Below are 25,465 nucleotides of genomic sequence, written 5' to 3'. Positions count from 1 at the left end.
GAAAGCTTGTGCATCCAATACCCTGATGAGGATGTCCCATATGTTCTTAAGACTGGACTGATTCATTTGCTTCCAAAGTTTCATGGCCTTGCAGGTGAAGACCCGCACAAACATTTGAAAGAATTTCACATTGTCGGCTCCACCATGAAACCCCCAGATGTCCAAGAGGATCACATATTTCTGAAGGCTTTTCCTCATTCATTAGAGGGAGTGGCAAAGGACTGGCTGTATTACCTTGCTCCAAGGTCCATCACGAGCTGGGATGACCTTAAGAGAGTATTCTTTAGAGAAAAATTTCCCTGCTTCCAGGACCACAGCCATCAGGAAGGATATCTCAGGTATTAGACAACTCAGTGGAGAGAGCCTGTATGAGTACTGGGAGAGATTTAAGAAACTATGTGCCAGTTGCCCCCACCATCAGATTTCAGAACAACTTCTTCTCCAATATTTTTATGAAGGACTTAGTAATATGGAGAGAAGTATGATAGATGCTGCCAGTGGTGGAGCCCTTGGAGACATGACTCCTGCTGAAGCCAGAAATTTAATTGAGAAGATGGCCTCCAACTCCCAGTAGTTTAGCGCCAGAAATGATGCCATAGTCATTAGAGGAGTGCATGAGGTAGCTACAAACCCATCTGCATCATCTGAAACTAAGAAGCTTGAAGGCAAACTGGATGCATTGGTCAACTTGGTAACCTAGCTGGCCTTGAATCAGAAATCTATACCTGTCGCAAGGGTTTGTGGTTTGTGCTCCTCTGCTGACCACCATACAGACCTTTGCCCTTCCATGCAGCAACCTAGAGCAATTGAGCAGCCTGAAGCTTATGCTGCAAATATTTACAATAGACCTCCTCAACCTCAGCAGCAAAATCAACCACAGCAGAGCAATTATGACCTTTCCAGCAACAGATACAACCCTGGATGGAGGAATCACCCTAACCTCAGATGGTCCAGCCCTCAGCAACAACAACAGCAGCCTGCTCCTTCCTTCCAAAATGCTGCTGGCCCAAGCAGACCATACATTCCTCCACCAATCCAACAACAGCAACAACCCCAGAAACAGCCAACAATTGAGGCCCCTCCACAACCTTCCCTCGAAGAACTTGTGAGGCAAATGACTATGCAGAACATGCAGTTTCAGCAAGAGACCAGAGCCTCCATTCAGAGCTTAACCAATCAGATGGGACAATTAGCTACTCAATTGAATCAACAACAATCCCAGAATTCTGACAAGCTGCCTTCTCAAGTTGTCCAAAACCCCAAAAATGTCAGTTCCATTTCATTGAGGTCGGGAAAGCAGTGTCAAGGACCTCAACCCGTAGCACCTTCCTCATCTGCAAATGAACCTGCCAAACTTCACTCTATTCCAGAAAAAGGTGATGACAAAAATCTACCTAACAATTTCTGTGTAGGTGAATCTTCTTCCACAGGTAATTCTGATTTGCAGAAGCAGCACATTCCCCCTCTTCCATTCCCTCCAAGAGCAGTTTCCAACAAAAAAATGGAAGAGGCAGAGAAAGAGATCTTGGAAACGTTTAGAAAAGTAGAGGTAAACATACCTCTATTGGATGCAATAAAGCAAATTCCAAGATATGCTAAATTCTTGAAGGAGCTGTGCACTAATAAGCGGAAGCTTAAAGGAAGTGAACGAATTAGCATGGGTAGAAATGTCTCCTCATTGATTGGTAAATCTGTTCCTCAAATTCCTGAAAAATGCAAAGATCCAGGTACATTCAGCATACCTTGTATTATAGGGAATAGTAAGTTTGACAATGCCATGCTAGATTTAGGAGCCTCTGTTAGTGTTATGCCTCTGTCGATTTTTAATTCTCTATCTCTAGGTCCCTTGCAGTCAACTGATGTGGTAATTCATTTAGCTAATAGAAGTGTTGCCTATCCTGTTGGTTTCATAGAAGATGTCTTAGTTAGAGTTGGTGAACTGATTTTCCCTGTTGATTTTTATATCTTGAATATGGAAGATGGATTTTCTCAAGGATCAGTTCCCATCATTCTAGGCAGACCCTTTATGAAAACTGCTAGAACTAAGATAGATGTTTATGCAGGCACATTGTCCATGGAGTTTGGTGATATAACTGTTCATTTTAATATTCTGGATGCTATGAAATACCCATCTGAAGATCTTTATGTATTTCGTGCTGAAATAATTGACCATGTTGTTGATGAATACATGACTGATCTTTATTCTAATCTGTATGCCTCTCACTCTTCATGCATTGAGTCTAAAATTGTACTTGATCATATGTCTGAATTTGATGCTGAGAGTGAATCTGAGAGTGATATTGATTGCATGCCTGGTGGTGGTGTTTTACCTCTTGAGATTGATTTTATAGAGTCAGATAGGACTAACCATGTTTCAGGAAGTACACATACCTCTGACTTTCTTTATGAGGTAAAGGCTGAGAAACCATCTCCTTCTACCACTGTCCAGCCGACCACACCAGAATTGAAGCCTCTGCCATCAAATTTAAAATACGCTTACTTGGATGATAGCAAGAGTTTTCCAGTGATTATATCTGCCTCCCTTGCTGATGAGCAAGAGGAGAAGTTGTTGTCAGTTCTCAAGAAGCATAAGAAGGCTATAGGCTGGACCCTGGCGGACATTCCTGGTATTAGCCCATCCACATGTATGCATCGAATAAATTTAGAGGATGGAGCTAAACCAGTAAGACAGCCACAGAGAAGACTCAACCCGGTGATTCTTGATGTAGTGAAGAAGGAGATAACCAAGCTTTTGCAAGCTGGAATCATTTATCCTATCTCCGACAGCCAATGGGTGAGTCCCATCCAGGTAGTCCCGAAGAAGACCGGCCTCACAGTGATAAAAAATGAGAAGGAGGAGCTAATTCCTACTCGGGTGCAGAACAGTTTGAGAGTCTGCATTGACTATAGGAGGCTGAACCAGGTTACCAAAAAGGACCATTTTCCCCTGCCATTCATTGACCAGATGCTTGAACGCCTGGCAGGTAAATCCCACTACTGTTTCCTTGATGGTTTTTCTGGTTATATGCAAATTACTATTGCTCCTGAGGATCAGGAAAAGACCACATTCACCTGCCCCTTCGGCACTCTTGCCTATAGGAGGATGCCTTTCGGCCTGTGCAATGCCCCTGGTACCTTCCAGCGGTGCATGATTAGTATTTTCAGTGATTTTTTAGAAAATTGCATAGAGGTGTTTATGGATGATTTCACTGTATATGGATCCTCTTTTGATGGTTGTTTGAATAGTTTGGAAAAAGTTTTGAATAGATGCATTGAAACTAACCTTGTTCTAAATTTTGAAAATGTCATTTTATGGTTGAGCAAGGTATAGTTTTAGACCATATTATTTCCAATAAGGATATTGAAGTAGATCCTGCAAAAATTTCTGTTATTTCACAATTGCCTTACCCCTCTTGTGTGCGAGAGGTGCGATCTTTTCTTGGTCATGCAGGATTCTACAGGCACTTTATAAGGGATTTTAGCAAAGTAGCCCTTCCATTGTCCAACTTGTTGCAAAAGGAGGTGGAGTTTGACTTTAATGACAGATGCAAAGAGGCTTTTGATTGCCTCAAAAGAGCACTGACTACCACCCCCATCATCCAGGCACCCGACTGGATAGCCCCTTTTGAGCTTATGTGCGATGCATCAAATTATGCATTGGGGGCTGTCCTTGCTCAGAAAATTGATAAATTGCCCAGGGTGATATATTATGCTTTTAGGACTTTAGATGCTGCCCAAGCAAATTATACTACTACTGAGAAAGAGTTTCTAGCCATAGTTTTTGCTCTTGAAAAATTTTGATCTTATTTGCTTGGTACTCGCATTATTGTTTATACTGACCATGCAGCTCTAAAGTACTTGTTGAAGAAGGCTGATTCTAAGCCTAGGTTGATCCGATGGATGCTCTGGCTCCAAGAGTTTGACTTGGAGATCCGTGATAGGAGCGGAGCACAAAATCTAGTTGCTGATCATTTGAGTCGGATCGAACGTGTCTCTGATGCAGATTCACCTATTCGGGATGATTTCCCAGATGATCATTTGTATATATTGTATAGTATTTCTGACTCTCTTTCTACTCCCTAGTTTGCTAACATTGTCAATTATTTAGTTGCCTCTGTTTTTCCTCCCTTAGCATCTAAGGCACAAAAAGATAAGATTAAAAGTGATGCTAAGCATTTTATTTGGGATGACCCCTACTTGTGGAAATTGTGCAGTGATCAGGTCATTAGACGGTGCATTCCAGATCATGAGACTGACTCAGTCCTGCAGTTCTGTCATTCTTCTGCACCGGGAGGTCATCTGGGTGTTCAAAGGACAGCTCGCAAAGTGCTTGATTGTGGTTTTTATTGGCCCACCATCTTTAAAGATGCGTGGAAGATCTGCAGCACTTGTGAGCAGTGTCAGAGAGCAGGAAATACACTTACATGGCGACAACAAATGCCTCAGCAACCTATGCTATTCTGTGAGGTGTTTGATGTCTGGGGTATAGATTTCATGGGTCCTTTTCCTGTCTCTTTTGGTTATGTTTATATTCTCCTTGCAGTTGATTATGTTTCAAAATGGGTGGAAGCCAAGCCCACTAGAACTAATGATGCTAAAGTTGTCGCAGACTTTGTCAGGTTTAATCTGTTTTGCAGGTTTGGAGTACCTAAAGCAATTGTTAGTGATCAAGGAACCCATTTTTGCAACAGGACAATGCATGCCCTGCTTAAAAAGTACGGGGTGGTACACAGGGTATCCACACCATACCACCCCCAGACTAATGGACAGGCAGAAATTTCTAACAGGGAAATCAAGAGAATTCTAGAGAAGATTGTGCAGCCAAGCAGGAAAGATTGGAGTACCAGGCTTGATGATGCTCTCTGGGCACATCGGACTACCTACAAAGCACCCATAGGAATGTCTCCTTATCGGGTTGTCTTTGGAAAGGCATGTCATCTTCCAGTGGAAATTGAGCACAAAGCATACTGGGCAGTGAAGACTTGCAACTTCTCTATGGATCAAGCTGGCGAGGAAAGGAAGTTGCAACTGAGTGAGTTAGATGAAATCCGCCTAGAAGCCTACGAGAATGCCAAGTTCTACAAAGAAAAGACCAAGAAGTTCCATGATAGCATGATAGTTAAAAAAGACTTCATGGTTGGGCAAAAAGTGTTATTTTATAATTCTAGGCTTGGACTCATGAGTGGTAAGTTGAGGTCTAAGTGGATTGGTCCTTTTGTTGTTACTAATGTTTTTCCTTATGGTACAGTTGAGATCAAAAGCGACTCCACAAACAAGAGCTTCAAGGTCAATGGACATCGACTTAAGCCATTCCTCACAAACCCTTCTTTAGTGGACGTAGTGGTGGAAGAGACTTCCTTACTCCACCCTACTCTTCCTCCACCATGACTTAGGGAGTTTTTCTTTTCCTATCTCCTTCTTTGCTTTTATTACCCTTCTCCGATTCTCTTTGATGATTTAATTGTTTTTAATCTTTTAATTGTGCTACATTGAGGACAATGTGTTGTTTAAGTATGGGGGGGAGTGTTCTTTGGTTTTGCTAGTTTTGTTGGTTTTGTTAATTTGTTAGTTGTGTTAATTTGTTAATGTTGTTAGTTTCGTCGGATTTTTAGTTTAATATTTTGGGTCAATTTTGTGTGCACGTACGATTTTGCATGTTTTTCTTTGAATTATAGGATATGTTCAAGAAATGGGTAATTGTTTTGAAAATAAAAGTTCTTGACATTTTGTGACTTGAAATCCTTGATTCTTCTCTACATGTCATGATATTTTTGAAAGCTCAATTTGGAAGTGATAAGTTTACCTTTGTGAGAATTTGAGCCATCCATCATTATAATCATTTGGTGTGTTTTGCCCCATTGATTGCTTGCACAATAGTCTTGGCTTGATTCTTGTTGATGCGTCCTAATTCACATGCATATTTGGAAATGATTAAGGCAATTTTGTTCTTATAAGCTTCTAGCCAAATGGACTTACCTTGAATTAATTCCTTTGATAGCCCTTTTGAGCCTTGTTTCCCTTTCCTTGTTTTGAAGCTCACTACAAGCCTTAAGTGAAAAACCATGATATCACCATATCCTTAAGGAATTTTGGAGCTTTGGAATTGTTTTGGGAATAAGTGTGGGGGGTTTTTGTTTCATTGGACAACTTGTTTTGTTGGCTATGCTTCATGATGTATTTTGGGCCATACTTGATGTACATTGTATATTGGTTAAATGTTGGACATGCTGAATGAAATGTTGTTTCTCAAAGGCTAAAGAGTAAAAAAAAAAATTCGAAAAAAAAAATTCGAAAAAAAAAATTCGAAAAAAAAAGAAAAAGAAAAGCAATAAAGTTGAGTGAATAAGATCTTAAATGGCACAAGAATGATGAAACTCTTGGTTCTACTCTTCATGTTTAATTTTTATCTTTACTTCTTTTTATTTTTTTCTTAATATGCACTTATTCCCCTTTGCTCCTCTATTCCTTTGGGATTTAGCCACTTATTCCATATTTCTCCATACCTTGTTCTTGGCCCCATTACAACCTTAAAAGACCTTTTGATGCTCATGTGCTTGTGTTTATGGGTTGATTGTCAATTTTAGAATCTTGCCAAGTTTATGTGGTGTTTGCTTTCATGGGTGCTTTGAGGGTAAATAGTAGCCTAGACACTTGAGAGATAGAGTGTATATCTTGTGAGGCTTTATCACTTTTCATTCTTGAGCTGATTAACTATTTTGCCATGATCGGGTTGCTTGGATGATTTTCATGAATGTCTTGACTTTTTGGATCTCCTTATGTTAGATGTTACCCATTCCTTTCATTCCTTGATGTTCATTGAGAAATATGTGAATGTTTTTGTTTGTCTCCCTTTCATATCCTTGGATTTTGTTCTTTGTTTCATTTTGCCCAGGAGTGCAAAAGGCTAAGTATGGGGGGTTTTGATGTGCCATCATTTTCTTCTATTTTCTAAACCCTTTTTGCATCCATTTTAATTATTGATTGGTCTTAATTGTCAATTAATTAGGCAGTTTTATTATTTGGGCTCATTTAGCTAATTTGATGTTTTTAATCTAATTTTAGGAATTAATGAAACATTGGGCTTAATCCGGATTTTGGTTGTGGACTTGAAGAGGGCAAATAAAGCAGTGCTTACCTTAGTTAATTTCTAATGAGGAAATTTCGCAATTTTATTTTATGTTGTTCAGTGTTTATTTCATTTTGGGCCAGAGTATTGTAATAGGGCCCAGTGACTTTGAGTGACTTTTTTTAAATAGCTGCCTTGGGATTCGTGCAGGGCATTCTATTCTGCTATGCTATTTTCATTATTCAGAGCTTTGGTTTTAGGTTTTCACGTTTTTCTGTGCCCTTGTTACAGTTTTCGTTCTTAATGCAAATTTCCGTTTTCTGCTTCTAATTACGAGTTCATTCTTGCTTCTTCTTCTACTTTCATTTACGTTTCTGTTCATTTACGTTTCTGTTCATTTACGTTCTTGTTCATTTATGTTTCTGCTTCATGTTTCATTTGCGTTTTCTGTTTGAATCCATGGAAGGCTAGATTTTCTGGTGTTGTTTCCTTTTGAGGACGAAGCCCAACTCTCTTGAGGTTTCGTTTGTAATGTGGTTTCCTGGCAGTTTTCCCTTCACCAGTTATCCCAATTTCGTGAATATTAATCAGTGCACGCTTCGTGTTCGATTAATTGGCTCTGAGCCTAACTTGCGTTCATGCTTAATGGACGAAGGGCTAACTGGTGTATGTGGTGCCTAATCACGTATTGAAAACCCTAAGTTGACTTTCGCTTAGTAAATTGAAATAGGGTTGGATTAAGTGGTTGACTGTTAGGGACGAATTCTCCATAACCCAGGATTAGAGAGTGGCTTCTGAATCAGAGGAAACAACCTGTTTTTAATATTAGTAGTTTCGTATTCCATTTTATTTGTTCTACTCTTTAATTACCAAACAACCAACCCCCCCCCCCATCGTTACTGTTACTGCAAGTATATTATGAACATTTGGCTTGTCACTGCTCGTTGGGAAACGACCTAGGATCACTTCCTAGTTACTGCATTTTCATGTTTATTTGATTCGGGTACGGCCTCGATCAGGGGTCATCCCAAATAAAATGCTTAGCATCACTTTTAATTTTATCTTTTTGAGCTTTAGATGCTAAGGGAGGAAAAACAGAAGCAACTAAATAATTGACAATGTTAGCAAACCAGGGAGTAGAAAGAGAATCAGAAATACTATACAATATATACAAATGATTATCCGGGAAATCATCCCGAATGGGTAAATCCTCATCAGACACACGTTCGATCCGACTCAAATGATCAGCAACTAAATTTTGTGCTCCGCTCCTATCACGGATCTCCAAGTCAAACTCTTGGAGCCAGAGCATCCATCGAATCAAACTAGGCTTTGAATCAGCCTTCTTCAACAAGTACTTTAGAGCTACATGGTCAGTATAAACAATAATGCGAGTACCAAGCAAATAAGAGCGAAATTTTTCAAGAGCAAAAACTATGGCTAGTAGCTCTTTCTCAGTAGTAGTATAATTCGCTTGGGCAACATCTAAAGTCCTAGAAGCATAATATATCACTCTAGGCAATTTATCAATTTTCTGAGCAATGACAGCCCCCAATGCATAATTTGATGCATCACACATAAGCTCAAAAGGGGTTGTCCAGTCGGGTGCCTGGATGATGGGGGTGGTAGTCAGTGCTCTTTTGAGGCAATCAAAAGCCTCTTTGCATTTATCATTAAAGTCAAACTCCACCTCCTTTTGCAACAAGTTGGATAGTGGAAGGGCTACCTTGCTAAAATCTCTTATAAAGCGCCTGTAGAATCCTGCATGACCAAGAAAAGATCGCACCTCTCGCACGCAAGAGGGGTAAGGCAATTGTGAAATAACAGAAATTTTTGCAGGATCTACTTCAATGCCCTTATTGGAAATAATGTGGCTTAAAACTATACCTTGCTCAACCAAACGTTCATAACAGATAGTAGGAAAATAGTAATGAATTGGGGGGGGGGGGGGGGGCGTTGTTTGCTTTTGTAAATTAAACAGCAAATAGATTTGAATTAGAAAATATCAGAATTAAAACACGTTGCTTCCCCTTGATTCACAAGCAAGTCTCTTATCCTAGGTTACGAGATATCATTTATCAGTTCAACCACTTAATCCAACCCTAAATTAAATTACTAAGCGAAATTTAACATAAGGCATTCATTATGTGATTAAGCAACACATACACCAATTAATCATGAACGTAAATTAAGCATAGAGACAATTAATCAAGCACTAAGCATGCATGAATTAATAGCAAAAAATACAGAGTAATTGGTGAAGAGGAAAAACTTATCAGAATTTAATAGTAATAATAGAACCTCAAAGAGAGTTGTGCTTGATCCTCAAGAGAAATCAACACTGGAGACTTAGCCTTCCATTAATCAATAGAAAACGAAATTGTAGTAGAAACGAAGAAAACTAGAATTATTCTCCAAAACGAAAAAGAAACTGAAACGAATTGAGAGTAGCACTCTAAAACTAAAACGAAAAAGAGAGAGAGGAGAGGAGAGAGAGAAGAGAGCCTAACTAGAACCTTGGTGCTGTTATATAGTTTTTCAACCCCAAAGCTTATAAATCTGTTTTAAATTCAAGCCCATAAATAAAATAAAATCTAGATAAGATAAAATTTGGTAGAATAAAGTAGTCTGCTCTCTTCAAGTCCAAGCACAATTCTGGATTCAAGCCCAAACCCAATTCTCCTGAAATTAAATTAAAAACACAAAATTAATCCAGTAGGCCCAAATGATAAAACTACATAATTAATTTAACAATTAAGGCTAATCAGTAATTAAAATGGTGACAAAAAGGGTTAAGAAATATGTGAAAATGATGACACGTCATTCACTCAAAATTTGGTGAGGCTTTGGTTGCTTCAAATCCAATGGTGCTCCTAGGATGGTTAACCTCCAAGACTCAAAAATTTTCCTTCAAGCAACGCACCAATTTCCTCTTCCAATCCTTATTGTAGGCAACACTTAAACACAATAAAAAAAAAAACAAGACAAGCACGAAACCAAAAGATGAAATGAAATCTAAACCAAAAGGAAATTTAACGTTACATTAATTCAATGAGATTCAAGAAAAAATAAAGCAAAAGGACATCACCACAAGCCAAGGTGGAACACAAAGGAAGTCCTAGAATGGCACTATATTAGATTGACAAATTAAAAACAAGACTTAAAGCAAAATTCTAGATATCTCAATTTAGCAACACATCTAAAAGATGAAAAAATCCATGGAGTCAAATAGGCTGGTAATACAACTCAAAATAATGAACAATTTTCAAGCAAATCAAGTATACACATTTTTTTTCTGAACATGTATTTTGATGTTAATCTTTATCACCTTTTCTTGCTCATTTCTTATTCTTTTTTGTTCATTCTTTTTCCATTGTTTTCGTCCAAATGTATATTTTATCCAGTTAAAATTTAAGCTCAAAAAACAAAGTATTCAAGCCATGGTGGAGTTAAGAAGACAGTGTGCAAAAACTGACAGGAACCAGAATTTCAATCTAGAAATCAAGAGTAGTGTTTATGTTGCTTAAGACTTGGATAGTTACAATTTGTGTTTGCTTATGCTCAATTGTATTGAATAAAAAAATTCAAGAGAGCTTAAGACTTATTTTGATTCACAAATCCAACCACAACTCAGCACCACAACTCAATTTCTTCATAGGCATCATACATGAAACTTAGAAAACAAAAAAATAGTTCAACAACAAGAATACTTCTAGGAATTGATTTAGAAAATGTTATGAACTAAATAACATGCATGAATTAGACTCAGAATTCAAATTATAGGCTTAGAATTGCAAGAATACATGAACAAATGTATCTAGAATTCAATCAACAAAATCAAAATTGAACACAAACATAGAACATAATGTGACAATTATTATGACTAAACATGACTCTAAGACAACATGAATGAAGTGATTTACACTTAGATTTTGTGTTTTCTTTTCTAATCAATATTTTGCAAGAAAATTGAGATCTAAAGGTTCAGCACAAGAATATTATGACTGAAAAGTGATAGAACCTAAAATCAACACAAAAACATGATTCAAGAGTAGATCTATAAATTTTGAACCATAGAAATGCAAGAACAAGTGTAGATCTAAGATTTAATCTGTTTATTTTTTTGAATTTACTCTAAACAGCACCAAACCACAAAACAATGGAGGAGATACATGGAGAATAAGATGAAGAACAAGTAATTAAAGTGAATTGACCGAACAAAAAGATAGAGGAAGCAAAAGAACATCACCTAAATGAATATGCTCTTGATACCACATGATGTAGCTCCATGTGGAGCTTGTAGGCCTTGGATCTTCTTCATCAATTGAGTCCTTTTCTTCTTGAAGATCAATGGCAGTGGAATGGAGACAGAGGAAAGGTGATTGGAGACGACACTTCAAGGAGAAGATGAGTCAAGAACAAGTTCACCACCATAGGAAGCCATGAATAAGAGCTTGAAGGTAGGAGAAGATGAGTGGAGGGAGAGGGAGAGAAGGGGCACAAAATTTATGCCTCAAATGAGGTATGAACTTTGAAGTGTAATTTCACAAATGATAAAATTTGAAAAAATGCACACACATGACCTCCATTTATAGCCTAAGTGTCACACAAAATTACAGGGAAATTTGAATTTCTATTCAAATTTTACTTGAATTTGAATTTGAATTGGTGGAGCCAAAATTTCACTAATTATGATTAGTGAATTTTAGCTATGGTTCAGCCCACTAATCCAAGATCAAGTCTAAGATTCTCCACTAAGTGTGCTTAGGTGTCATGAGACATGTAAAGCATGAAGGACATGCACAAAGTGTGACTATATGATGTGGCAATGGAGTGTAGCAAGCAAATGCTCACCTCCCCCTTAAGATGGTCCAAAATTTAATTGGATTGGGCTTCTCCCAATTCAATTAAATTTATCTCCCAACACACACATATCAAATAGTGCACTTAATGCATGTGAAATTACAAAACTACCCCTAATACAAAAACTAGTCTAAATGCCCTAAAATACAAGGGCCGAAAAATCCTACATTAGTAGGGTACCCTCCCTACACTACGGAGCCCTAAATACAAGGCCCAAAAATAATGAAACCTTAATCTAATATGTACAAAGATAAGTGGGCTCATACTTAGCTAATGGGCCCAAAATCTACCCTAAGGCTCATGAGAACCCTAGGGCTTTCTCCTGCATCTCTAGCCCAATCTTCTTGGAGTCTTCTATCCAATGCCCTTGGGGGGTAGGATTGCACCACTTATCTTTGTACATATTAGATAAGGAGCCAATGTACGGAGAAGCAAGTGTGCGGGGAAGCCAGTGTGAAATCCTAAGGAGCAGTGTACGGAGAAGCCAGTGTGGAATCCTAAGGCTCGAAATGTTATGTTGTGCACCTTATTAGAAGAAGAATACACCAAAATACATAGCTTCAAGAGTGCCAAGTAGATGTGAGACATTCTAACTATAACTTACGAAGGAACGTCACAGGTAAAGATGAACAACTTAATTCTCCTTACTCGTAAGTACGAACTCTTCTCTATGGAAGAAGGCGATGATATACAAAGTATGTTTTGCACTTCCAAACCATTCTAAATGAATTAAGATATCTATGTAGAACTTATGATAAGCATGATCATATTGACAAAATCTTAAGAATTTTTTCTAGGAAATGGAGACCACAGGTAACAATGCTCCAGGCTCTAAAGAATCTTGATTCAATGTTCCTTAAAGAGCTTGTTGGTACTCTCAAGGTTCATGAACAAGAAGTTTAGTTGGATGAAGGACTTAAGAAAAGAAAAGTCTCTGGCTATCAATAGTCAGCAGACCAAAAAGGTCATATAGGGAGAAAGGGTACAAAAGCTCATCCAAAGCCCTTAAAGCTATAAACTCCTTTGGTGAAGAATTTGTGGAAGAGTCTGAAGAAGATGAGCTCACTTTCATCTCACAAAAGATCCCCAAGATGTGAAAGAACAAAGGTAGATCTAGATGGAAGAACTCCTCCAAAAGGGTGTTCATGGAAAAGAAAGACAAAGACAAGAACTAGAGAAGTCTCAAGATAAGAAGAAGTACTACAAGTCCAAGGAAAATAAAAGCCTCATGAGCACCTGGGAGGACCTAGGTGACACCTTGTTTAATGAAGATGAAGAAGAAGCTAACCTATGTTTAATGGCAAACACAACCTTTGAAAAATCTAAATAAAGAAGATGAGGTTAACCTTGATGATCTTGAATCTTTTAAAACTCGTCCATTCTTTCAAAAGCCTACAACTTGAGAAATGATTTTAAAAAGTTATCCAAAGAGTTCAAGCTATGTCTTGAGAATGAGACAATAACCAAAGAAGAATCTACTCTATTAAAAAACCTTCAGGAGTTGGAAAACAAATTGAAAGGCCTACAAAAGGATCTCAAGAAACTAAATGAACTTCATGATCATCAAAATAAAGAAAGATATGATCTATGGAGGGAATGTGCACAAGCACACAAAGATTTTGAGAACCTTGAGCATAATCTTTGGATGGAATGTGAAGAACATAAAAGATTTTTTAAATTCTGAAATGAAAAGCTTTTGAGGAATAAAGAATTAATTAATGGTTAACCTCAGGATGTTGTAAAACTTCATGAAGAAATTGGAACCTTAAAATCTATATTGGCCAAATTTGTTAATGGAACAAAAAATCTTGAAAATTGTTGTTTGTTACTTCTGTGGTGAAGTTCAACATTTGACATCCAAGTGCAGGGATCGACCTAGAATAGGTGTGTCCAATGCATTTAAAGCTAACATAAGAAGACCCAAAATGAGATGGGTACCTGAGGAAAAGATAATTCCTATTGCAAATGTCTTTAGTAGTAAGAAAAGATAATTCCTATCATGGTACCTGGACAATGGCTACTTACATCACATGATAGGAGAAAGGTGTATGTTCCAATGACTGACTCCATATCATGGTGGAATCGTCACTTTCTGAGTGAATCGGATAGGAAAAATAACAGAATTGAGTAAGATTTCATCTTTATCCCTCTATTTATACTATTTTGTTTGTTGAAGGACTCAAACATAATCTACTGAGCATAAGTTAGTTATGCCATACTGGATATGTTAATTCCTTTAACAAGGACAAGTGTATTGTCCAGAATAAGGGAGAGTCCTCACTCTTCGCTACCAAGAGAAAGAGGAACCTCTATAAGATTAAGTTGGGAGAACTATCATATCAAAAGGTATCATGCTTGTTGTCTATGGCATAAGAAACTTGGTCATGCAAGTATGAGGTTAATCTTAAAAAAACAACCTCATAAAAGAATTATGAAAGTATGTCATATAAAGATGATTTACTTTGTGAGGCATGTCAAAAGGGGAAACAAATTAAAAACTCTTTTTCAAGTAAAAACATTGTTTCCACCTCAAGACCTTTAGAGCTATGGACTCGTCATAGCGGAAAAAGGTATCGACTCGTCATAGTGGTCAACTACTCTAGATGGACATGGGTTATGTTTCTAGCTCACAAGGATAAGTCTTGTAGTGTCTTCTTTAAATTTTGTAAAAGAGTTCAAAATGAAAAAGAAGTATGCATTACTTCAATCAGAAGTGAGATCATGGGGGAAAATTTGAAAATGAAAATCTTCAAACTATTTTGTGAACAAAATGGTATTGTTCACAATTTTTCAATGTGAAGAACACCTCAACAGAATTAGGTAGTTGAAAGAAAGAACATATCTCTACAAGAGGTGGTTAGAATCGTGCTCGATGATAATTTTGAATAGAATTTATACAACACCCATTCTTAAAAAGACTCCTTACAGGCTACGAAAGTGATGAAAATCCAACATATCATACTTCCATTCTTTTGTATGGAAATTTTTCATTCTTAATACTAAAGATAACTTGGGAAAGTTTGATTCACTACTAGAAAATAGGATTTTAACTTTGGTTTTTTTCAACTTTCAACATTGGTTAAACACCAACGTTAATGAACTCAATGTTAACTTTGGTTTTCAAAAAACTAATGTTAACATACACTTCACAACATCAATTTTTTAGAAAAACTCATGTCGTATAATTAGCAATAAACCAAAAAAATGTAAAATATTGATTGAGCATTTATAGTTTAATATTTTTCTATTCTTCTTCGCTCAATTAACATCTCTTTGACCCTTATTTTCTCACCCTAACTCAGTTTTGGTCTTAGGTAAATGATTGAGCTTAATTGAGAATTGTAGCTAATTTTTGGATTTTGTGCTTACTTGACCTATCTGCCTTGGGCAGGGCCTAGAGGATACTACATAACTCCAAATGGAGCATGTGAGTAGTCCCTGGAAAGATAAGAAAAATATCTTCAATTTTGTCAAATATAAGCTTTGGCCAATTCTGCCATTTCGAGGGTCAAATTAAGCTCGGGAGTTAGAACCTCTGCACTTGAATAATTGGGTTGCGAGTTTGGGTTGTGTTTTGTCTAATTAGTTTAATTATGTAGATTAGATGGGTCTAATCAAGGCCCATCCCTTCCTTCTAAGTAGTCACTCTATATTAGTGGAAGTTAGATTGTAAGTTAGTTAGTTAGTTACTTCATTTTGTAAAAAACAAAATTAGTTACTTGTTGTGCAAGCTTTAGAATCAAACTCTCTTCTCTCTTTTTCTCTCAACTATTATTCATTCTTCTTCCTCTTTTCAATTTTATTCTTTCATTTTCTTGCAAAAAAAATTGTGGCTTTTCCATTGGTGATGATCATGGAAGGTTGGACATTTAATCAATCCAAAGATCCACTCCAAGTAAGGTTGAATTTAAGTTCTGGTTTAGTATTTCTAATCTTTGTGAGTGTTCATCTTTCTCTTCAATCCTATTTTCAATTTTCATGATTATAATTATGCTTAGGATTGAAAATGGATTAGGTTATGGATTCATTTCCTAATTTCAAAATTTAATCACAACTTGTTTGGATGATTTTCCAACCTAATTTGCGATCTCACCCAATTTAGGGACTGATTTGATTAAACTATCTCTAATACATTTGACTGAACTTTCACACTAAAAATCATTCATAGTAACTGTGATAATAATTTGCGTCAGTTTGGTGAATTGGATTGATTCTATTAAACTTGATTTGTATTATGTTTTTGTTCTATTCTGTTTCTTCATCTCTGTTTTTGTGTTTTCGCATTCCTTCATTGTCGCCTACAAACTATTCGATGAAATCCTCCCCTTTACTATTTATAAGTGAATGAACATAGAAACCAAATAGAATCATATTTCTGAGTTGACCTAGGTTAATCCTATACAACAGAATTTCCTAGTTTTATTTGTTTTTGGAACGATTCGATAATCGTTATCAAAACTAGCGCCATTGTTGGGGATATGATTCATTGTGTGCCAACCTTGATTCACTCGTAACTGATGTTAGGATAGTAGTATAGGTTTGCATCTGTCTATTGGAAAAGGAAAAAAAGTAATACACATTTGTGCATGTTGTGCATTCTATAGTAGGTTCTGCATTTTGTGCACTTTGCATTATCATACTTCACACACTAATTGTTTGACATATTGCATTGGTCTTGTTAATGCTGTGCATTCTATAGTAGGTTCTGCATTTTGTGCACTTTGCATTATCATACTTCACAGACTAACTGTATGACATATTGCATTGGTCTTGTTAATGTTGTTATATAGAATAAGTGTTAGCAATAGAATAGAGTAGTAGTAAAACAAAGGAGTAGTAAAGTGAAACAGAGTAGTAGTGCAGTGACATTAGGTGTTGCAAAAGTGAACTGTCATGTGGAGTTTGGTTGCACAACTTGGTGTCCAAAGTTTATCCCCAATTCTGAGAAAAACTAAACCCATTTAAGCTTAGGCTTAGGTCAAAATTGGCAAATTCTGCGTCTAAATATAAGCTTTAGCGATATGGGCAATTTAGTCATTTCACACACTACTATCTCAGAATGGGCTAAAACTTTGCCAAAATGTAGAAAAAATTCATACATCAAGGTGCCTTGTGAGGGACGAACATGGGCATTTGCCAAATTCATTGATCTGGACCACTTTTGGAATTTCTTTTCTATTTTCATGATTTTTAAAAATCACCAAAAAATTACCAGAAATCAAAAATGATTTTTAGAAATTTATTTTCGTGTTTTAAAAAAATTGGAGTAGTTTTCGATTTCCTATAGCATTTTAGTATATACTGTGAATAATGTTTTGTGTAGGGTAGTTATTTGTTATTTTTGTCTGGTTTGTCACTAAAGAGCTTATTTGTGCATGATTAGGTCTAAACTAGGTGACTTGCATCCATATGATCTTGAGATAGACAAGTCACTTCATAGGTTGAGTAGAAGTAATAGGAGTAGAAGTGTAGTTGTGCATGACAGTGTAGTTTTGTATAGTAATGTAGTGCATACTGAATTCATTGCTAACTCTATTTTTTATTTTGTTTCTGAGCCTAAGGTTAGTTATAAGCTAAAGTCTGGACTAATCCATCTGCTACTAAAGTTTCATGGTCTTGCAGGGGAAGATCCACACAAGCATCTAAAGGAGTTTCATGTAGTGTGTTCCACCATGCGACCACATGACACTCATGAAGATTATGTGAAGATGAAGGCATTTCCATTCTCTCTGGATGGTGTGGCTAAGGATCGGCTGTACCTTCAACCAGATACTATCAATGCCTGGACAGATATGAAGAGAAGATTCTTAGAGAAATTATTCCTTACATCCAGAACAACATCCATCCGAAAAGAAATTTGTGGCATAAGGCAACAACCTTAAGAGACATTATGTGAGTACTAGGAGAGATTCAACAAGCTATGTGCTACCTGTCCTCACCATCAAATCAATGATCAATTGTTTATACAGTATTTTTATGAAGGGCTGATGCTAATGGATAGAAGTATGATTGATGCAGCTAGTGGAGGTGCTTTAATGGACAAAGCTCTTATTGCTACCAGGCAATTGATTTCCAACATGGCAACAAATTACCAACAATTTGGTATTAGAGTTGTTACACCATTCAGAGCTTCTACAAGTGAAGTTTTTGTTTCTATGGTTGCTGATAATCAGAGGTTAGAGAATAAACTTACAAAGTCGACATCCCTTGTGAGGTAGCTAGCCATTGGGCAATAGCAGAAATGTGGTATCTATTGTGCTTCTGATCATCCAACAGATGAATGTTTCTGCCATGCAACCTGGACAACCATTCAGACCTCAACAACAGCAATATAATCCTTACTCCAGCACCTATAATCTTGGTTGGAGAGACCATTAGAATTTGAGGTATGATCCTGGTCCACAACAACAACAACCATTCAGACAACAACAGTTTCAACCTTCCACCAGCAAATACCAAGCTCCTCCTTTTAGACAACAACAACAGCAATTCCAGCAAACTACACCTCCACCTACACAACCTATGTAGAATAATAGTTATGGACCTTCCTTGGAGGAGCTGATGAAGCAAATTCCCACCAGCAACATTTAGTTTCAACAGAATGTAAGTGCCACCATCCAAGACCTGCAAACTCAGATTGGACAGTTAGCTACAATTGTCAACTAGTTACAGCAACATGGTTCTGGCAATATTCCTGCATAGCCAATTATCAACCCATAGGGGAATGTGAGTGTTATTACCATGAGGAGTGACATAGAGCTTCCAAAGTAAACAGATGTTGGTGCCAAAATTGATGATAGTGCCAAAACAGATTCTGCACCCAAATAGATTCCTCTACCTTTTCCTTCTAGATCCATTCCTGCAAAGAAAGTGGAGCTTGACTTTGATCTTGTTGAGACTTTCAAAAGGGTGGAAGTCAATATTCCCCTCTTGGATGCCATCAAATAGATTCCCAAATATGCAAAGTTCTTGAAGGATTTGTGCACTCATAAGAGGAAGCTGAAGGGAAATGAGCAAGTGAAGTTGGGCAGGAATGTTTTGACACTTATATAGAGAAAAAGTGTTGCTACCATTTCACCATCCACCTTGCCACAGAAGCGTAAAGATCTTGGCACTTTTATTGTCCCTTGTACCATTGTAGATTACACTTTTATAGATGTCATATGATACAATCCTCCCTAGGAAGAGACCAGTTACCAGAGCCATGAGTAAGAAGCTCCAAGAGGATTCGGCTAGAGCTGTTGAAGAAGGCCCGAGGGTTCTCATGAACCTCAGGGTAGATTTTTGAGCCCATGCGCCAAGGTTGGGTCCACTTATCTTTGTATATATTAGATTAGGATTTCAAACTAACTAGTGGAGAAGGATTTTCTAAATGGATTGTTTGAGATCCACATCAAAGAGACATCATTTTGAAATTTCGATTATGCCATTATGATCGAGGTTCAGTGAAGGTTACGAAAACAAAGTATATTTTATAAAAAGAAAAGTTTTACAACGTTTCATTTTCAAGGGTTTTTCAAAGAAAGTGTAAAAATATCCAATAATGGTACCCAAGTCACAAGAGATGCAAAGATAGACTCAAACTAACTAGGAGAAGGCTTAGTAATCATGGTTACCACAAAGAAACTGCGAAGGGGGGGATTGGAGGCTCTGTTTTCTACCAAATCCTTGAGTTGAGTTTTGAAGATTTTGCTCCAATTAAAGTGCTCCTTTCCATGCAGTGGTCTTGTGGCAAGCAACGATAGCTCGTGGCGGTCATTGATGGCTAATGGTGGAGGAAGAAGAGGTTTGGGGGTGTTGGGTGAGGGTTTATGGGAGAAGAAGGAAACCAAATGGGTGTTTTACACTACTAGATGTATTTGTAGCCTGCAAGACTCGCCCAGATGAAATTTTGCTCACCTGGGCGAGTTGACCCAACTCAGACTCACCTGGGCGAGTTATGGGCGAAATCTGCTCCAACATATTTTACTGCTTTCTTTGAAAATGTCATATCTCATACTCCAGATGTTACTTTAGAAATCCCAACGGTAGAAACGTGGACACATGATTTTCAAGCCTACAGTCCAAATTTGAAGGCGATCCAACGGTAAAATATTGCAGGATTTCGGTTTTACCAGAGAAGGTTTAGCTAAAAATTGAAATCTCATAATTTCAACCTAAATAAAACTCCACATAACTCAATATCCACATCAAGAAAATCAAACATGGCTAATTCAAACAATACCTCAACTCATCTAAATCAAATAACATGAGAAATACATTTAAATATCAATTTACAGTTAGTGAAATTTCAAGGCATTACACTAGGAGCGTTGCATAGGCCAAAAGGCATCTTGGTGTAGGCAAATGTGCCGAATGGACAGGTGAATGTGGTTTGTGCTGGTCCTCTGGTGGAATATGAATCAGCATGTAACCTAAAAACCATCAAGAAAGAAATATTGTGATTTACTTGCCAACCTCTCTAGAACTTGATTAATGAATGGGAGTGGGAAGTGATCCTTGCGAATTTGCTGGTTCAGTCTCATAAAATCAATGAAAAATCACCAATTGTTGGCCACTTTAGTCGAGATCAACTCATTATCCTGATTCTTCACAACAGCGATGCCTGACTTCTTAGGGACCACTAGGAAAGGTGAAACCCAAGTGCTATCTGAAATGGGATAAATGATCCCTGTAGCTAGTAGCTTCATCGCCTCCTTTTTCACCACATCAAGAATGGTGGGATTCAATCTCCTCTGTGGGTGCCTTACAGGCCTGGAATCATCCTCCAAGAGTATTTGATGCATTCGTATGGAAGGATTTATTCTAGGAAGGTCAGCAAGTGTCCACCCAATGGCCTTTTGTGGCCTCTCAAAACATGCAGCAACTTATCCTCATGCTCAAGTGAAAGGCTACTAGATATGATGAATGGACGCTTTTGAGCATTATCTAAATAGGCACAATTAAGGTTCTTAGGTAATGGTTTCAGCTCCAAGGAAGGTAGCTGAACAATGGAAAGCAAAGGAAGGTTGACAGCTAGTGGAAGAGAAATAGGAGGATTAGAACCTGCACATGCATCACAATCTGAGTGAATTGCAGAAGAAATCTCTTCACAAATACTACATACAGTAGAAGACTCATCAGTATCATCACAAGTATAGTTAAAAGAACCAAGATCAAAGTCATAAAAATTAGAAAGTAAATTTGTACAAATATCTACACTATCTACTACATCATCAATGATATCTACAAGGAAAATAGAATGCTCCTCTATAGGATGTCTCATGGCCTAAAAAATGTTGAAATGCACAGCATCATCGCCAAACTCCATGGAAAGAGTCCCTACATGCACATCAATTTTGGTCCTAGCTGTCATAAAAAATGGTCTCTCTAGGATCAATGTGGACCCATGGCTAGAAGACTCATTCTCCATATCCAAAATGTAAAAATCTACTGGAAAAATCAAATCCTTAACTCTCACCAACACGTCTTCAATGACTGCAAGTGGAATCACAATACTCTAGTTGGCTAGATGGATGACAACACCAGTGGGCTTTAAATCACCAAGATGAAACAATCTATAAACTGATGTGGGCATGACATTAATCGAGGCTCCTAGGTCAAGCATGGTGATGTAGCTCCATGTGGAGCTTGTAGGCCTTGGATCTTCTTCATCAATGGAGTCCTTTGCTTCTTGAATTTTAATGGCAGCAGAATAGAGAAGAAGAAGAGTTGAGAGGAGACGCCACTTCAAGAAGAAGATGAGTCTAGAAGAAGCTCACCACCATAGGAAGCCATGGATAAGAGCTTGAAGGTAGGGAGAAGATGAATGGAGGGAGAGGGAGAGAAGGAGCACAAAATTTTGTGCCTCAAAAGAGGTCTGAACTTTGAAGTTTAATTCTCAAATGATCAAAGTTGAAAAAATGCACACACATGACCTCTATTTATAGCCTAAGTGTCACACAAAATTGGATGGAAATTTGAATTTCAATTCAAATTTCACTTGAATTTGAAATTGAATTTGTGGAGCCAAAATTTCACTAATTGTGATTAGTGAATTTCAGTTATGGTTCAACCCAATAATCCAAGATCAATTCCAAGATTCTCCACTTATCTTTGTACATATTTGACCCCAAAATTTGATATTAACCTTATCTTTGAAATCTATACTAAATTATCTTTGATTTGGTATATAGAGCTCTGCGTTTGGACGAACAGACGTGAACCTAAGAGATCTTAGAACTACGCCCCAAGGAACTAACAAAAAGATATAGATAGGTGAGGGGAGTTTATTGTTTATTTACAGCTTTTGATACCATAGTTGGGGTCAGGGAACCAATTATGGGATGTATGTTTGTCCTGTGCATGCTGGTTTTCAAGAAAAACTTGTTTTTAACTAATGGGATATGATATATTTGTTATTGATGTGCATGTTAGTTTTCAATAAAAACTATTTTTAACTAATGGGATGTGATATATTTGTTGTTGATGAATGAAATTGTTAATGATGTTGTCATTGTAAGGATAGGAATTTTTGGGAAAAGTCTTAATTACAAAGGAGACTCTACCAAAAGTTTTATATTTGTTCTTTTATTTACTTCTTTATTAAATTTTAAATGGGCATAAGAGTTTTGTTTTGAATACCATATTTCTCCTCTTTAATTTAGAATTTTCCTAAAGATTTAGTCTCGTGATATTATGAATGGTTATTGTATGAGGTTTATGTTGTCTGAAGACCTGCAGAATGTGAATCACAGGCATGAATTTATAAGTATGTATGTGGAATGTGATTGCTTGTCATTTTCATGATGATATTGAGATAAGATGATGTTGATGTTGATAATGACATTGAGATGAGATAATGTTGCTGTTGATGATGTCATTGTCATGATGTATGTTGTGTATGTACATGGGGGTGGAATGACCATGTTGGATATCCCTGAAGGGGGAAATAGAATGTTTAAAGAGTTTTAAGCATCCCTGGAGAAAGAAGGGGATGGCTTAGAATCTTTAATTATCCATGATCAATGCATAGATGATGCTCATGTTTCATACTTCATATTGCATAGAAATAGTATAAACTTTGTCAGTAAGTATTCGTAGCTTTTCATGTGGAAAAATACTTGTACATGGGGGCATGTCACTCGGTTTGAAACTTCCTTGAGACTCAGGTTGATCACCATGGGAGGGAAGTTGTCTGTGCACAACAGAGTGACCTCGACACTTGCTGCCTAGTTTTCCTAAGTAAGAGTGTCATGTGGAAACACTTAGGCTATTTCCTGATAAATGGTACCACATTGCATTTTAGAGTTGAGTCAGGTGCATGCATCATTCTGAGCATAATTGATTTAAATTGTGGAAAAGTTAATGACTAGTTTTTTAAGTGTACGTTGAACTAATAGATTATTGATAATGATTGTGGTTATTGTTATTGTTTTCTTGTTTATCATTGTCATTTAGTGTTTGTTGATCTTTTATAATAAACTCACCCTTGCAATTTTTGTACCGTGTGGTTGGTGCCTGTGATGATATCGAACTTTCGTTCATGGGAGTAGATGAGCAGTAGTAGGTGACTTGGAGGGAAGTCTTTTGTTGGAGTGGCCAAGCCGACGTGATAATGTTGGAATTTATTTTGGGAGAGAGTTGTGTTTTGTTATAAAATCTTCCTTAGTTGGTTCCTTGACTCTTTTTGATTGGGCATGTAAGTCCTAGATTTAGATATATGTAAAAACTAAATTATGTTCTGACATGTGAATAACGTATAATGGTTTAATGTGTGTGTGTGTGTGTATTTATTCATGTGTTTGTGCGTTGTTTGATGAATGTATATTACAAAAAAATTACCATCGTTTTCATAATCAAATTAATGGAGCTTTCACTTAAATTTGAAATGTCACATTTATAGTTAGTGATATCATAACAACGAGGTGGGTCGTTATACCTGGCACCTTCCAAAGGTGCATGGTAAGTATCTTTTTTTATTTATTAGAGAGTTTCATGGAGGTGCTTATGGATGATTTCACTGTTTATGGTTCTTCCTTTGATGCATGTTTGGATAGCCTCTCTAGAGTTCTTGACCGATGCATTGAGACTAACATTGTTCTTAACTTTGAAAAATGTTATTTTATGGTCCATGAAGATATAGTCTTAGGGCATTTGGTCTCTAGTAGAGGTATTGAGGTCGATAAGGTCAAGATCAATGTTATTACTTTTCTTCCTTACCCTACTTCTATGCGGAAAGTACGTTCTTTTCTTGGACATGTAGGTTTTTACAGGAGATTTATCCAAGATTTTAGCAAGATTGCCCTCCCATTGTCCAAGCTTCTTCAGAAGGACATAGATTTCGTGCTTGACTAGCCTTGCAGAGAGACATTTGAGGAGCTGAGGAGGAGGCTTACCACCTCAACCATTGGATAGGGAGCTTCCATTTGAGCTCATGTGTGATGCCTACAATTATGCACTTTGGGTTCACTACTACAATTTTTACATATAACATCGGACCTTTAACATTGGTTATTCACATAACCGATGTTAACAAAAGCGCGGTGGCATTTTTGTAAATAAGTATAATTAGTTAACATCGGTTTTATTAAACTGATGTTATCGTGTTGATGTTAACATCGGTTTTATTATAACTGATGTTACGTAGTTGATGTTAACATCGGCTATTTTTAAAAAACCGATGTTGTTATCATTATATATTAAACTTCTGAAATTGCACAACCCGCGCGCTTGAACCCTATCGTTCTTCTTCTTTCTCCTTCTGCCTGAGATCGTCTTTGTGTCAAACTGGCCTGCGCTTCCGTGAGTGCAACCACATTGTGGAGATCGTGTTTGTGGAGATCGTGTTTATGGAGATCGTTTTTGCCACTTATCCATTGAGGTACGTCCTTTCGTTTTAACATTAGGCGTTCTTCGTTTTAACATTTGCTCACTTTCGCAGGTCGAAGAAAAGTAGGAAAGGAAAGAGTCCTAGAGAGGGTACTCCCAGGGCGTTATTGTTGTTTCTCCTTCTGCCTGAGTTCATGTTTGTCGCAAACTGGGCTGCGCTTCTGTGACTGCAACCACATTGTCCAGTTCGCATTTGTGGAGTTCATGTCTGCGCTTCCATCGAAGGTATGTCTCTGTTGTATGTTAATGATGAAAATCCATTGTTCAATGGTCTGTCTCTGTTGTGATGTTTCGAAACCCTAGTTAGGCACAAAGGGTTAATCGTAACTGAATCTGTAGTGATTTAGGACCATATGTAGCTGCCTTAAGCAGTTATTGCAGAATAAATTATGGAGTAACAGCAGGGGGGTTAGGCAATTTTTAGTGGGTTTTCAGGAAGGGAGAGACGAGGCTGTCAAATTTACATAGAGGGTTTCAGGGACAAAGCTTTGATTTACACAGAGGGTTTCATGGACAAAGCTTTGATTTACATATTGAATTTCATCCAAATTTTTGACAAGTCATTGTTACTTCCATCAATATTGATTTTGTATCATGCTTAATTATATGCATTTGCTTATTCTGATCATTGTGTGTTGTGTGATTATTTCTTCCATGCAGGTACAT

At 37.3% G+C, this 25,465-nt stretch overlaps 1 protein-coding gene and 1 non-coding gene across 2 annotated transcripts; both read right to left on the bottom strand.

Annotated features, from left to right (window-relative positions):
- Positions 1-316: 316 nt before the first annotated feature.
- Positions 317-423, bottom strand: LOC113001511 (small nucleolar RNA R71). Its single transcript, XR_003266906.1, has one exon. It is a non-coding gene; the product is annotated as a small nucleolar RNA R71 (small nucleolar RNA).
- Positions 424-20,219: 19,796 nt separating this feature from the next.
- LOC102664463 (uncharacterized) lies at positions 20,220-20,715 on the bottom strand. The gene is made up of 2 exons (XM_006579131.1): positions 20,474-20,715; positions 20,220-20,343 (listed from the first exon to the last, which is right to left on the bottom strand). Exons 1-2 carry the CDS (start codon positions 20,713-20,715, stop codon positions 20,220-20,222), a joined length of 366 nt encoding a protein of 121 aa, XP_006579194.1.
- Between the last annotated feature and the right edge of the window lie 4,750 nt (positions 20,716-25,465).

Source organism: Glycine max, chromosome 4, assembly GCF_000004515.6.
Source record: "Glycine max cultivar Williams 82 chromosome 4, Glycine_max_v4.0, whole genome shotgun sequence".
Lineage (NCBI taxonomy): Eukaryota > Viridiplantae > Streptophyta > Magnoliopsida > Fabales > Fabaceae > Glycine > Glycine max.
This window is presented reverse-complemented; position numbering and strand designations above follow the sequence as displayed.

Excerpts from the sequence above, each read along its gene's own strand:
- LOC102664463 (XM_006579131.1), bottom strand. The coding sequence starts at position 20,715 with ATGCATCAAATACTCTTGGAGGATGATTCCAGGCCTGTAAGGCACCCA. Across the intron at positions 20,344-20,473 it reads ACTAAAGTGGCCAACAATTG|GTTACATGCTGATTCATATT; the intron begins GTGATTTTTCAT and ends GATGGTTTTTAG.